Source organism: Python bivittatus, unplaced genomic scaffold (genome assembly GCF_059951505.1).
Source record: "Python bivittatus isolate LINGU-HERP-01145 unplaced genomic scaffold, Pbiv_v1 ctg000320_np1212, whole genome shotgun sequence".
Lineage (NCBI taxonomy): Eukaryota > Metazoa > Chordata > Lepidosauria > Squamata > Pythonidae > Python > Python bivittatus.
Window position 1 is genome coordinate 3,448,899 of NW_028277052.1, and position 15,855 is coordinate 3,464,753.

Genomic DNA, 15,855 nt, shown 5'->3' on the forward strand with positions numbered 1-15,855 from the left:
GTTGAACTAGGGCCAAAAGTGTATTTGATGTTAATTTCAATTTGACTCTCTTCGATTTAGAACAGGATTGTGCAGAGCTCGAGGTTCAAAAGATAAAATGTGATGGAGAACACCTTAAAATAGGTGTGTCTTTTGGTGGGGCTCACACTGCTGCCCTTCACAGCTGATGCATGATCCCCCACAAAGATGCATCGTAGTTGATCCACTATGAACCAACCTGGTTACTTAGATTAGCAGGAAAGACCCTATAGAAGATGCCCTCACTGCCAAAAGCTCAACTCTCTAGCCCAGGGTTTCTCAAACTTGGTGATTTTAAGATGTGTGGACTTCAATTTCCCAGAATTCCCCTGCCTGCATGCAGGGGGCCTTCTCCTGCATGGTGCCCAGGCTACGGGATGCTGTTCCCAGGGAGGTGCATTTTGCCCTCACTCTAGCTTTTAAAAAAAATGGCAACTCCCCCATCTCTTTTGCCAAGATTTATTTCATCGACTTTCGTTGTTTCACTCTAAATGTCACGTTTCATGCTTCCGCTTTCATTTGAGCAACCTTGCGTGCTTCTGTGAAAAGAATAAATCACCGCTATAGATGCCTATCAATACCCATTTATTACACCACCCTTAATTGGCTGGGTTCAGTCATCTCCAGCCAAAGCTCGGCTGTATCCACGGTTTGTGTGTTGTGTGAACCCAAGCCGGAGCCGGAGCAAGCCAGCTTCTTTATGTTCCGCTGGCGATAAGCAAAATCTGACCTGAATTCCTTATCGAGATTTCTCCAGCTTGTCAAGCAGGCAGAGATGTGTTTGGACACAGCTGGGTCTCTTTCGGCTCTGGAGGTGAGGTAGGGAAACCTATTAGCAGTTAAGCAGACATTGGATGTGGGGGAGAAGATTATTTTTGGTGAAATGCAGTTTGACCCTCTCTGCCCCTTTCCAGGGCTGTTTTCTCTGAGTGACTTCCAGACAGATGCAGCAGCAGGAGGAAAACAAGCTTTGGTACTGAGCGATCGCAGTGGGAGCACAGCCCGGGTGGATTAATTCCACCGGTCCCTAAAAACTGGAATAAATCAACCCACTGGCTTTGCTAAACAGGTTTCAGGCTTGCCTTAAGTGGTTATTAATTAAGGTTAATTGCCTTAAGTGGTTCTTCTGTTTAAAGGAGAAGCTCTTCCCTGACTTGCCATAGGTCTCCATCATGTCTCAGGGATGCAACTGACTGCAAATCACGGCCCAATCCTGTTTGCCATATTTAACTTTTGGCTTTGCTCCTCTGTGATGAGCCATGTTGGAGTGAGCTCCACAGAGGGTGACCCAGAAGGGGTGCAATGGGTTTGCTTTAAGACAATTGCTAGTTTGTAATCAAGAGCCAGTTTGGTGTAGTGGGTAAGGCACCAGACTAGAAACCGGGAGGCTACGAGTTCTAGTTCTGCCTTGGGCAAGAAGCCAGCTGGGTGACCATGGGCCAGCCCCTCTCTCTCAGCCCTGGGAAGGAGGCAATGGCAAACCACTTCTGAAGTCTTGCCAAGAAAACTGCAGGGACTAGTCCAGACAGTCACTAGGAGTCAACACTGACTCGAAGACCCCCCCCAAAAGTTTATCATCATAGTGGTCACTTTTAATACCAGTTGCCAGCAACGGTTGAATTGAACAGCTCAGAACGCCCACAGGTTCCCAGGATATGCTCCTCTATCGCTGGACTAATCTAGGACATCTTTGAATTTCTCTGCTCCCCTTGGAAAGATGCCAAGAATCAGTTTGAAAACCTCCAGTGGGGAGACCCCCACGCCCCAGAGGATTCAGTGGCGAAGGGGTGAAGGCAGGGGGTCCTTCCAAGGAGGGACGGGGTAGAGAAGGAGAACGGACGGCGCCTGTGTTTTCATTCAGGTAATGTTTCAGAGTAGGTCCTTGGCAAACATTTTAGGTCAGCGATAATTGGGAGCCTGTCACAGAATGCTATAAAATGTCCATTACTATGTTAGAACTATCTAGTTAAATGACTTTTTTAAAAAAAAAAAAAAGCTTCCCAGCTCCAATGTATTAATAATACGATTAAACATGCGTTGCTTAGTGCATTAAAAAAAAAAAAAGCATGTAGTTAATTGGATGACAACATAACCCCAGGAAGTGGCTGTTTAGCAAACTAATGTCTATTTAATTAGCGGCCCACTTCTCAATCATAATTTTAAAAAGTGCCAATCTCTTTTCGGGTTAGCTCTTTGTCCACCGAACTGAGTTATGATATGAGATCACAAAACTCCCAGGGCTGGCAGCAGCTTAAGCTGCTGGACAGCTGTGGAACAAGCTTAAATTGCCTGGCTAATGGCTGGTAGGCCCCCGCTTTCTGGGGGCCATCAGGCCCCAGGCCTCCTCCCGTTGCTGTGTCTTGCTCTGGCTTTCCATCGGGGTGTGTTCCTGGAGTGTCCACAGGGTGGGGGTCAAAAAAGTCAAGATGGCAGCCACGGGCATACAATCACAGCGCTGCCCCTCTCGAACAGCTGTTTTGATGGCGGCAGTAAAGGGCGTGGCTTTGATCACAGGCTTGGGGCTCTTGACTTTTTTGACCCCTCCCTGCAGACCCCCTTGTATGTTCTAAGCAGCAGTTCCAGACTGGTGCTTTTTTTCCGCATTTGATGAGTTTTATTGTTGTACCGAAGTAGATCAAAAGCAGAGAGGTAAGAAGTAAATAAGTAAGGTATAGTATAATAAAAAATACATGGGAAAAAGAAACATTCTATAGCATGCTATTCCCCTTCCTTTCATTCCCCCCCCATCATTAACTACTACTTAGGTATTTATACTTTGCTTTAAACTTTTATGATTATTGCTTGTATCTACTGGAGTCATTTTTTCCAGTTGTTTTTCAGTTAATTTCTCTCTTTTCTTCAAAAGCCATATTCCAAATGTCTTCGCTTGCCATGCTGTGTAATACCCATTGTATGTAAGGGAGCCCTTCCTGCCTGAATTTGGATAGAGTTCTGTTGTAAATATACATTCGATTTCTCCATTGCTGAGTAGTCTCCACTTCTGGCCTCCTAATTTTGTATCGTTGGAAACGATTCTCTTTGCCAAATTAATTCTTGCTGCCGTCAGCGCATATCTCGATAAATTGTGGTTTTTTTCCTGTATACTCTCTGGAATGATTCCTAAAAAGGCTGTTGCTTTTTATGTCTCCTCTGCTACTAGAGGAGTGAGGTCTACTCTGGAAGGAGGTTTGAGCCTCTCTGATTGTGGGATGCTGGTTCTCCATTGGAACAGGGGTCACCAAAATGCAAGGAGAGCTCTGTTAGAAGCCAAGCCCATCTTAAGCCAGCATTTTGTTTCTCACAGGGGCCCAGGTGATGCTCCTGGGGTGCTCACGATCACAAGCAGGAGCAGATGGAGACATGCTAATCTATAGTTCCTCTGCAATTGGTACGTGGAACCATGTTGCCCCTAACCTGGATGTAACATTAGGTCTCCAAGACCAAGAGCTCTTGCTGGACCTGACCTCCAGGAATGTATCTAATCCCCTTTGAAAGTCACCTATGTTAGCAGCCATCACCCAGAATTCCAAAAGTGAATTACCTGCTGGGTGAAAATGTATTTTCTTTTGTTTGTTCTCACTGTCCTTCCAAGCAGCTTCATTAGATGATCCCTGGTCTGAGAATTTAGAGCAGTATTTCTCAACCTTGGCAACTTTAAGATAAGCAGGTTCTCAGGGCCACTGATGCTTCCAAGAACCCACCTGCTGGGCACATCAACGTTCAGACAGAGTCAGCCAAGAATGGGAGACCTTGACAGCTTCCTTCAGCCATTCTGCTCCTGAGAACCTGCTTACTTCATCCAGCCCCTTCTACCCTCCTATCTTACTACTATGGGTTACAAGAACTCTGTTGGAGACCCAAGACTCTAGCTAGTGTTTCTCAACCTTGGGACCTTTAAGATGAGTGGACTCCAACTCCCAGAATTCTGGGAGTTAAAGTCCACACATCTTAAAGGCCCCAAGGTTGAGAAACACTGATTTAGAAAGAGAAAGAGAGAGAAACTTTTCCCTGTCTATTTTCTCCATACAACACATGATTTTATCCCTCTTGATCCTGTCTTCTGGAGCATCTTTTTTTTGTCTAAGCTAAATAGTCCCAGACATTCTTGCCTTTTTTTTTTTTTTTAATAAGGATGATGTTTGAACCCCCTGATAATCTTGGCTGCTGTCTCCTGCACTGTCGCCAACCCTACTATTAGGTATATACACAGACATATAATCATGGTAAAGATCTCTAGGTCTATTCCACTTCATGTGCAGGCCCAGGTTTCTCTCACACATCAACATTTCTCTTCTCTACTCCCCAAAGGATATACGCAACGCTTGACTGATACACCAAAGCTGAACTCCGCAAAATAGTATTCAGCAAATGAATACAGGATATTCCCCACATGAATATCGCCACATGAAATCAATGGGCACGGCCTTTAAGGGATTGTAACTTTATGGCTGCCATGGCAAGGGGGTTATGCATTGGCTGGATTGACAAAATACGCTGAACTCTAAGCTCTGGCCACAAAACACAATGAGGTTCACATGACGTGCTAGGCCCAAGCAAATGATGGCTTAACATGAAGGTCCCACCCCACATGTTAAGACAGTTTCATGATGAGCTGAAACATAAATGCTCCAGCCATATCTCAGCCTAGGAGGCTGAAAGAACCCAGCTATTGGACCGCCATAATGTGATAACAGTAATAACCACAAAGTCCATCTTGCCCCCATCAGAATGGATCCCCAATGAGGACTACTTTTCATACATGCAGAGTTGGGTGGTTGACCCAGAATATTCAAATGGGATTTTATCTATTTATTTGCGAAATACTTTTATCCCCTGCAATTGAGAGACACTCGGTGCCTATTGTTAGCAAGGTGTAAGAATAAAACCGCTGCATTTAACAATAAAGCCAGCCTTCTATAAAGAATTTTATATAACTGTATGAACTGAAGCAGGGAGAACATCGCAGAACAGCCAATCTGAAAGCAGTCAGAAGGTGGACATCTCTAATTCAAAGGCCTCTTCAGCAGTTCTGTCCTTAGTCATTTTCTATCTCTTGGGTGAAATCTTCCAGGAAAGTTCGTCACACACACACACACACACACTAGTTAAATGTTAACAGCAGGGATGGCGAACCTTTTGGGCTCGGCGTGTCAAAAATTGACACTGGACTCTGTTGGCATGTCACCCTCCCCACCCCTGAAGAAAAGAGAAACAATTCTTTACATATTCATTTATTTTAAAAAAATACAGTCCAATCCTGTGTGGTGCTATGTATTATATAAAGAGACGTCAAATAATTACAGAAATGAAATACGAGTAAAACAAACTCAGTTTCTTTGGTAAATGGGGAATAGTTGTTGTCAGGTGTTGGTGAACACTGGCGTGTCACCCCAAACGTTGTGGCGTGTCACCTTTGACATGCGTGTCATAGGTTCGCCATCCCATCTATGAGGGAATGTTAAATTGGACCAAATTTTCCCCGGCTCATAGGACTTGCTACCCGTTGGGTTCAAATATAAGTGAGACAGGAATTCATGCTTGGATCTTCTGAAACTTTCAATATTTGATGCCATTGGTGGGGGGTTTGAGATTCCCAGTTTTCATTGGCACACTGATGCTGGGGGGTGGGAATTTCAGCACCACCACCAACAATTGAAATATACCTGGATTGAGCCATGATTACTGTTTCTCCAGTGGAAGTAAATCAGCTTTGTACCTGGGAGAGGGTGTGATCATGGGGGTCTACAGGCATTGGGGGGTACATAATTGTCCCACTCGTGTATTGATGTCACCACGTTAATGTCATCAGACACTGCTGGGTGTGCGGATCCCTTGATTAAATTATTACCTTGGCTCCCTTTGGCTATTTTTCTAAATCCAGAGTTCCAGTCATGAATCTTCTGTTTTAAATGTGGTTGGCCCTGTGCAAAACATAACTTGTAGGACTGTTCTGAAGATTAAATAGAAGTCTCTCTGAGTCAAACTCAATTCCTGGTGATTACAAGGAATTGTATTGATTACATGTCAGGGTTTCTTGGCAAAAATACAGGAAGGGTTTGCCATTGCCTTCTTCCAGGGTTTTTTTTTCAATGTCCCACTTTTAATCTACCATCCTGGGATCTCCTGTTCATCTCCCACCCAAACACTAATTGAATCTGACCCCGTGTAGCTTTTTGGAGATCAGCTAACAGCATGTTCCCTCTTCTGTGTAATAATCTTATACTTCCTAAGTTCCTTGAAGATTAAAACAGGCCAGGAGTATTATCAATAAAAGTTTGTAAATAGAAATCCAAGAACTATCATTATACACACACACCTGCTCCATGTACATGATTATGTTAATTATTGAAACAGTTTGAAATGTGACATAGCTAAGAGTTGGCATGTACTGCCCAGTTTGAGATGCTGAAATAGCAGCCCAGGTTGCCTCATGTCATGCTCTGTCAAGACCATCACCCTACATGCACCAACTCACATTAGTAGAAAGCAGGACATGTTTTCCCTCCTCTGGGAGATGGTGTAGAAAGCTAAAAGCCTAAAAGTTCAGGGCCAGAGAGCCTCTGGTGATGAGTGATCAGTTCTGGCTGATAGGTGTGAAGTTGGCGATTTTTTTCTGCAGAAATGGCCTAACGCAGAGGCTGGTGGAGGACTGGAGAAGAGGGAGAGAGACCTGAAGATAAGCAGAAGGAGGATGGAAATAGGAGAGATGGGTAGCATCAACCCCAAGGCAGGGCAGGGAAAGACTGACCCGCTAGGGCTGGGCCCATCTACTTACTCGAGGAGAAGGAAGGGCTACAGCTTAGAGATCAAGCAAATGTGGTTTCTCACCGATGGCATAAAGTGGTGCAGTCCATGCAATCTTCGCAGGGCTTTGCCACCACCTCTTCCTACTGCTGCAGAGCTAGACACAGGCTGTCTTCCTCTTTCACACATTCAGATTGCCAAGAAATACTAGTGATCAATATTCCTGGAATGCTGTGGGCATAAAGACAAGACCAAAGGCAGCATCTCCCCCAACGATTGCATTTCTTTTTTTGGGGGGGGGGGAAGAATTACACAAGAGGAAAATTCGTATCTGCGAGAGGAGGAGGGATTCCATCGCTAAGGCCTCTACCTGAAGGATGGCAACATCCCACGTTGGGGAGAGGTACACGTTGCTCCTTCCCAGCTGTTGTGTGGATCCCAGCCAACCCCCACCCCCATAACTGAGGACAGAGGCCTGCAAAGAGATCTTGGGGCAGGGAAGCCAAGTGGAAATTCACCCTGAAGTTCTGGGGGGAAGTCCAGAGTGGGGAGGGAGGAACTGCTGCCATGTGCTTCTCCCTAAATATGCACATGACACTGTGTGTTTGGAAGTGCATTTTTATGCTAAGGAGAGGGGAAGCATAGAGAGAACTGGGCCAAAGAGATCCTTTGGGGGAAAAAAGAGACTGAATGCCCCTCAGGAGGCCAGGAAGACATGTTTCTACCCCAACCCTAACTAGAAAAGCCGTTTTGGCTTGCTGGCTACCTGCCTGTCAATATTACGACTGGTCATTGTACTAGAAGGAAGTGGTCATTGACCCAATAAAGATGTGTGTGTGTGTGTGTGTGTGTGTGTGTGTGTGTACTAGAAGGAACTGTGTGTGGCCAGCAGCGGCACAGATATATAGCTTTGAACCCATGGCCGAATGCATCTCCACTCTCCAAGGTATGCCCCCACTGACCTCCAAAAGAGATCCCCACATGGAAACGTTTAAAGAGACGGAAGGGAGACATGAAGAAAGATGAACTTCTCAGGACTAGATCAAACTCCCCTGAAGGTTAATCAAGGGCGAATGAAATGGATTTTAGTTTTTAGCCTAGCTCTGCCCCTCTTTGGGAGGACAGGGCCCCCAGAAGTGCATTGCACTCTTACTTTGTACTGTGCAAAGCTCCTGGGGGAGCAAAGGCCTCCCCTGAAGTGCCAGCATCACCTGGAAAAGCTCCCAACAGCTGGCTTCCCTCCCGGGCCTGGTGGACGTGCACCTGTTCCTTGTTAGTTCTGGGGTGGGGGGAAAACTGGAGCAAGAGCTCCAGCTTCCTGCATCTCCAAAAAACCTCAGCTCTGCCCTCTTCTTTTGGCTCTACCCATCTCTGAGAGAGCAAGAGAGAAGCCTGGGAACACAAAGGCACACATTCCCTAGGGTTGTCACAGCCATGCCAGGCCCTCCACAGCTGTGGTTTTCTTCCCTCCCTTGTCTCCTTTCAGCTCCGACTCCAATCTGTGTGTCTTTGTTCTCTTCCTGGGCTGAGCTGAACTCGGCCAGACTGAGCCAGCTGCGAGGAATCTAGATTTACACGATCCAGGGATTTGGGGATCCTCTTTCGCCCCTTCCCCTTGGCTCTCCTTTCTGACTGAAACTCTGCATTTCCTTTCCCTCGCATTTTCCTATCGTCCATCACCTTGTGCGGCAGCATTTGCAATGGAAAGGGATTCAGTGCGCAAGGCAGATCTATTCCACAGCTGGGCCTTCTTCACGGCAGCTCTGGGCCCGGAAGAGGGCAGCAGAAGAAGAAACACCTGGGTGGAATCTCAATATGTTCAAAACAGTGAAAACAGAAAGGGAAGGGCCGTTGCACAGGTGAGGAAAGAGATGGGCTTCTGACCTGAGGTGATGTTGCAGCCTTCTAGACTGGATCCTCTAACATAGCTTGGATTTTAAATTAATCTAGCTGAATAGTTTTCCTTCCCCTAAATGCAAGTACCATCCCCTCCAATAACAACCCAAATGCCCCAGTAGGCATCTGGAAGGCTTGCTTTCCACTGCCAAGAGACCTTCTGAGAAGTGACATGGTGAGAACTCCGTCCTCCATTGATCCATTTCTGGACCAGCCTGTGGGGAAAGACAGGATTAGTTCACCACATGCACAACTGTGTATGAACTGTGTATGGCCAGCAGCGGCACAGATATATAGCTTTGAACCCATGGCCGAATGCATCTCCACTCTCCAAGGTATGCCCCCATGACCTCCAAAAGAGATCCCCACATGGTAACGTTTAAAGAGACGGAAGGGAGACATGATGAAAGACGTGACTTTCAGGACTAGATCAAACTCTCCTGAAGGTTAATCAGCGGGATTAATGGGGTTAATCAAAGAGATTCTTTTCACAGGAAAAGAAAAGGGATCCTGCTTGGTGGACATCTTCTTTCCAAAATGGCTGCCATACACAGACCTGGTTTGGTTTATTAGAAGCCAACCGACCCCAGAAGTCATTGCAAAGGAATAACCCCATTTCTCCCTCCACCTATACTCCTCAGGACATACAACGTCCAGCACAGACTGCCCCAGACGTACAAAATCTGGCGATGAGTGACTTATAGGGCTTCCAAATGAGAAAGAGAAGGCCGCCACAGCTTCCTTGTTTTAAAATTCTTTATTTATAAAAAAGTACACTTCTTTCAACAGTTGAACCACTATTCTTCTCTCTCTTTCTTTTAAAATTTTATTTTATACAAGTAAAAGAAGGTAAAGCGAGTGCTGCCTCCAAATGAAAATTCCCTCCATTTCCCCCCGAAACAAACAAAAAAAATTAAACAAAGGAACAAAGGAAATCATTACAAAGAATGGGGAAAATTAAAAATAAAACAACTAATGAAAGCAAGTTCAGTTCATTACACTATCTATAATATTTTTCTTCGTCTCCACTTTTTTTTTTTTTTTTTACAAAAAAGCACTTACAACACAGATAACACCCCCCCCCAAAATTGACCTTTTTATTTATCTTATGCCACAATGTTTATTATAGCAGGAATGTGGTGAATGGGCAGGAGACAGATAAAGTATAGAGAGACTCATCTGAGTGAAGGGAATACATTGGAATTTAGAAAAGAAAGGAAATAAAAATAATGCAGTTTATTATCTGGTGGCATTTATTTGCACTGCCTGGATATCTTATCTCAGAAAAGCGCTATGTACACATTTGCTTTCAAGAGAAGACCTTATAGGAAGTTTTGCCTGCACTGTAACCTTGTATTTTTGGTTCATAAATCCAGAATGAGGATCAAACCTCACTCTATTTTCTGGACAAATTTCACTGGTGGTGTGAGCAGAGTTCCTCTGCTCTCGTGCATAATCCCACCCCCCAAATATTTTTTCAGTGGCCTTACCCTTCTGTGATTTGGATTAATTAACAGCCCAAACCTGTTCTGTCCAAAGAATGAACTAGACCTCCGTTTAAAACCCCCATCTAAGCCTTTTTCCAGCAAGACTCTCTTATTTTCACCCAACCTCAACACTTATGGTGGGGGTCATTTTCTCCCCACGAGAACTCTAGCTGTCTTCTCTTTTTGTTTTTTTTTAAACTGCTGGAATAAAAAAAGAAATGATTCAAAAAGAAGAGAAGAAAGGAAATTGGTCTCATCGTGAAATAAGGGAAGTCCAATTGCTGGGGGGAACTGTGATGGGTAAAGCTCACCCATAAATTCCTCCCCAAAACACCTGGCATGTTTTCTTCCAGCCAGATGTGGTCTGCCATACAGAGCTTCATTTGGTAGAAAAACTGGGAACAGGAGTAATGTTGGGTCTGGATTACAATCCAGAAGGAAAGTTGGGGTTCTATTTTGGTTGACTCCCATAATGTTTGAAGCACTGCCTACCCTCCCCAATGAGAACAGAGTCTTGCCGCGTGTGGAAGATCACTCTAGAGATAACTAATAAGAGTCTTCATACTTAAATAGAATCTCCATGCCAAGAAGATGTCTACCCAGGACCTGACCCTCTAATGCTGATGACAATCCAGAGGGAGGATGGTGGCCTTCAGTGAACAAATGTGCAGTTTGGAGCAGTGTCCACTGATGGAAGCCATGTGCAACATTTGATAGGACTGTGACCCAAACCAGTTGGCATTTCTTAGTCTCACATACCTGCAGTTTTTTCATAAAAACCTGCTCTTTTACAAGCCCATCTCTCTTATAGCTAAAGACAGAGAATGGTCTAAAAACAAAATAGCAAAGGCGATATTAGGTCATGGTCGAGAGACGTATATTTCTTGCCTTGACTCTTTAATCAGATTTTGCAGATTTTTTTTAGAAGCATGCATGACTCTAAGAGTCTGTCTCCAGCCTGTCATGTACAAGTAGTAAGGCTGAAATGATCATGCACCCTGATCACAGAAAATATGGTTACTTTGATATCTAAAAGGATCCTCTCGTAGTGGCCCTAGGACTCCCCAAGGTGTACAAGGAGGCCCAGGGTCAAGAAACTTAAAAAGTCATGGGCTGAGTTGGTGCCCAGAGAGATTGATCAGCAAGGACATTTGAAAAATCCTGTTCAAAGAAAGGGAAGGAAGCCCATTAGAGGGAGGCTAGTTCTTGCCAATGGGAAGAGAACTCACCACTGGTCCAAAGGAAATGGAATTAGTTTAGGTCAGTATGTCTCAACCTTGGCAGCTTGAAGACGTGTGGACTTCCACACGTCCCCAGCCAGAAACACTCCCAGAAGTCCCCAGCCAGAAACACTGGTCTAGGTGATTCTTGACAAGGCCCAAACATCCTACCATTTTCAGGGAGGAAAAGTCAGGGCTGGGGAGGCAGACTTACAGCTGAAAGAGAACGGCTACCTCAAAGGGCTATCTCAGGGCTGAGCAACCTTGCTGTCTTCCAAAAGTTTGGACGACAACTCCCATGTGCCAAAAAATAGCTAACCACCTGAGCTTATAGCAACTGTAACTATCCTCCAACCATTGGGTTTCCAATCAACGCACCCTCCAGGCTTTGAAAACACCGGTCCTATCACACTGATCAAAATTCTGAAGAATACCTTAAAGAGGTTACTGTACCAAATCTTCAAGGGGATACTATTAGCTGCACTCTGGGGAAGCTAATGAGTCTCTTCTCCGGTGAAATCTGAGGAAAGTGAGGAGGACCGGAGGCAGGCAACATGTGGTGATTTAGGACATATGGACACGAAGGCAGGGATTCTTCCAGAGCAAGTAGGAATCTTGTATTTTTACTAAATCGGCTGATGCTTCTGCCGGACTACAAACCTACAGCTTTGGTATACTGTGCATGTAAAACAGGAGTCTCAGACAGGTGGATTGAACCTACAGAAGCCACATATGTTTCTATCATTTTGGATCCTGAGCAGATCAAAACTTTGATCCAGATTCCTCCATTAATTTTTTTATTGCAGACATTTTATTCCATGCTGTAGATTAGTAGGGAGCCAGCCAGCCCTGCATCTGGACCCGGTCATGTCCCTGCTGTTATGATTTTAGAATGGACAGTCTGATGAGGGACTGAAGTGTTGAGTGGAAAGAAGCAATTTAACACAGAAGGAGCTTGCATGCAGCTGCAGAAATGCCAGACTACCTGGCAAGATCATGCTTTTTGTTTTAAATAAATCTTGCTACGGGGAGGTTAGCGTTCAGCTGGGAGAATGGGTGGCTTTCATGAACACTGTGTTGTGCTTTATTTTGCAGGCAGGTAATGCAAATGTGCGTGTGTGTGTGTATCTGTGTCCATGTACACTAGTTTGCTTCACACCCAAGGGCTGCTAATGCTGCTGAGTTTGTATAAATTCAAACACTGCTAGGACAACGTTGGCTTGGTGGAACTGCTGAATTTTGGTGTATGGGTACACTCTGTCATGCTCTCTTGCACTGCTCATGCAATTAAGAAGTGCAATGAGTCTCCCTGCTTTTTTTTTTTTTTTTTTTGCAACAGCAGCTACCTCTATATGCAAGCAAAAACATCAGGACAGATGATGTTGTCAGAGTTGGACATGGCTAGCAGACTGAAAAAGCCCAAACCAAAACAGTGCCAACAGAAAATTGGACACTGTCCTGATTTCTTAAAAAATCTCCATCAACATTAAATGTTTTAACATTTCAAAACATTAAGAAAACCCTGTACAGAAGATGTACTAATGGAAAGGAATGTTAAGGAATTGAGTTGCTCTGTTTGTCCTGTTATCCGTTGGCTGAGCAACCCAAAAGATTTATTTAAAAAAATTGAAGACACTCTATAAAAATCATGCACATAGCCAAATTTTCTACAATTGGGGTGGTAGATAGCATTCTGCGTGGGCCACCTGCCCACTTATTTTATGGTCCTGGAATGAAAAACAAAGAAGCAGCAGTAGGTCCTCCTGTTTCTGATGGTCAACCACATAAAATATTTCAAGTTTTGTTCCAACAGAACACTCAATTTTTTTCAAGTTTTGTTCTGATGGAACATTCAATCCATTTCAAGTTTTGTTCCAAACATACAGGCCAACTCAAAGCATTCCAGCAGAGCAGTTTTGATTTGAGCCCCAAACAAAAACACATTTTCTAGTTTCACACACATCTCTCTTTGCTTGCCACTTGAGGCTATTTAATTGGAAGAGCCAGTGACTGGACTTGGAGCCTCCTGCATGCCTACAAAGCTAATGTTCAGTCTGTTGAGCTCTGCCAGTTCCCTTGCAGACTTCCAACAATAAACACTGTGACTTGATGAAGGAGAACAAGCATCTTCTTGCTAGTCTGTTCGCTAACTGATAATTCCAGGAATGGGAAATGGGTAGGAAGTGGAGTTGGGAAAGTGAATCTAAGTTGATCCTCATCAACAGAAATGTTGGGGCCAGGAGCAAACTTGGGGGAAAAAAGAGATAATGCGGCATGCAAATCTTGACAGACCCTGTACCTCTCTCTTAAAATCGTAATTAAAAACAAAACAACGAAAAAAGACCCACGCTTATTATGCTTCTCCTCCCTGGATATCATGCACTCTGTTGTTTGCTTCTTTCCCCAAATGTTCCTCTGATGATGAAGTCGCGTCTACTTTTTGTGGTCATTGATAAAGGCAGGTGATATTTCTCTTCCCACCATAAGTGCGCTGTGGGAAATGGCAACAGAAGATGCTGAGAGGAAGATGCAAGCACAGAGATCCAGGTAGTCTGAAGGGCGCTCTTGGCCCCAGCTCTGTGCGTTTGTGCTTTCGGTTTCTGCAGCGCCCAGCCCCACCTTGCCTTCCAAAGTCCATGGCGGTGCCTTTGGCCCTCTCCCCTCCCCAACGTTAAGACAATAAACAAATTCCAGTGTTTTTGAAGGGGGAGGTGAGAGGAGCCCAAAGACTGACAAAGAGACACCTGAAGATGCAACCAGGAGGTGTGGATGGGGTGGGATTCGTACACTATACAAAGACAGGCAATAATAATTAAAGTATTAACATCAAAGCCACCACTGATCAGTACAAACGACACTTTAAGGGACCAAACTCAGTTGGAGAAATTAAGTGGGGGAGGAGAAACCTTCCTCACCTCTCCCAAAGAAAACAAAATTAAGAAGCCAAGCAACACCCCGGCCCCCAAGTCCCCTGCGTTGCCTCTCCTGGAATGCCCCCAAACCAGTGGAAGTTCTTGTTTGCTTCTGTAGGGTCTCTGTATTCTGTGCCCCACTCGCCAGCTGATGGGTGTCTGTGTGTGTGTGTGTGTGTTGGGGGGCGGCTCTGGGTGTGTGACAAGGCACACAGGCTATGCAGAGCAGCCACCAGCCCTGGGGCACGGAGGCAGCACGTGGCAGGTGAAGAGAGGGCAGGAGAGGGGAGAAGGTGGACCAAGCTACACATACCACTCTTTTTTGGAAATAAAAGACCCGTCATTCTGAGAGACCATGTTATCGGCTATGTCCAGCTGCTCGGGGTCATACTGGAATCCAAGTGTCCGTTCGTTGTAGGCTTCGGAGCGGGCTTCGCCCTCGTCCACCGTGAAGTAAGGCCGCTTGGAGTCCTCCTCGTACTTGTTGGGGCAGGCTCGCAGTTTCCGCTCTGCCCCGGCGCCATCGTCGTCTTCGTCCTCGTAGCTGTTGCTGCCCAGTGGGCCGGGCTTCTTCTCATCATCCGAATCGTCGGGATACTGGAGGTTCTGGGCCATGGGCGGGTGATGCTGAGGGATGCCAGCTTTGCTGTACCCGTTGCCGTAGACGTGCTTCTTGGTGCTGTAATCGCCCTTGAATGTGTGGCGCCGGTGGCGGAGCACCACAAGGACGACCACGGCCACCACTACGACCAACGAGGCTCCGCCCACCACGCCCCCAATCACGGCAGTGGGGATGGTCGGCTGTGCCACGGATGTGCCCGGTGGAGACGGGGTGTAGGGGAATTCTGGGTAGGAAAAGACAGATGGAAGGGGGAACAAGCATCAGTCTGTGAGGAATGGCAAACACATGCTTTCAGAATTAAAATAATAATAATAATTTCAAAAAATTGGGGGAGATGAGGAGAAGGAAAAGGGGAGGGAAAAGCCAGGGAAGGGGGCAGGAAGTGCCTACCTATGGAAGCCCTGATCTGGGCTCTTCAGACTCAGCTCTGTGGTCAGAAAAACCTTGCCCTCTCATGGAGCCCGTTGCAGGAGCGCCGATAACTCCCAACCAGGGCACTCCAGCAGCATTGCACGTAATCCCCTTATACCAAATCAGATTTCTTCCCTGTACCCCACAATGGGGTCCACAAGAATGTGCATCCCCGTGAGAGACCTTCAGAAACTCATGGAGTCCAAAATGAATTCCCTCTCTGCTTCCTCTTGCAAATACTAACATAAGATTCTGCCTGGACCTTCTTGCCAAATATTCAGTGAATCCCTGAGATAGTTTAATTTTCATATGCATTAATTCCTCATGATAATCTGATCTGATGTGGTTCATGAGGTTGTGATGTTCATATTTGAGATGTTAAGATCTGACAGGCACCCAAATCAAGAGAGGCACCAACAAGACTGAACAATGAGGTAGAATGCTGTAGCTGTAATGCAGATCTGAACATTGCAACCTATTGTAACCATAGTTACAGCACCAAGGAGATTCCAGCAGAATGCTTTCATATGTAGCTGGGCAATCTG

The 15,855-nt window shown here is 45.4% G+C and overlaps 1 protein-coding gene across 1 annotated transcript in view; it reads right to left on the minus strand.

The window, feature by feature from the left end:
- Positions 1-9,404: 9,404 nt before the first annotated feature.
- Positions 9,405-15,855, minus strand: part of NECTIN1 (nectin cell adhesion molecule 1) — a 108,219-nt gene continuing 101,768 nt past the window's right edge. The window contains exon 6 of the mRNA XM_088138990.1: positions 9,405-15,122. Within this exon, the coding sequence (XP_087995116.1) occupies positions 14,581-15,122 (542 nt within the window). The 3' untranslated portion in view covers positions 9,405-14,580. The remainder of the gene's footprint in view (positions 15,123-15,855) is intronic.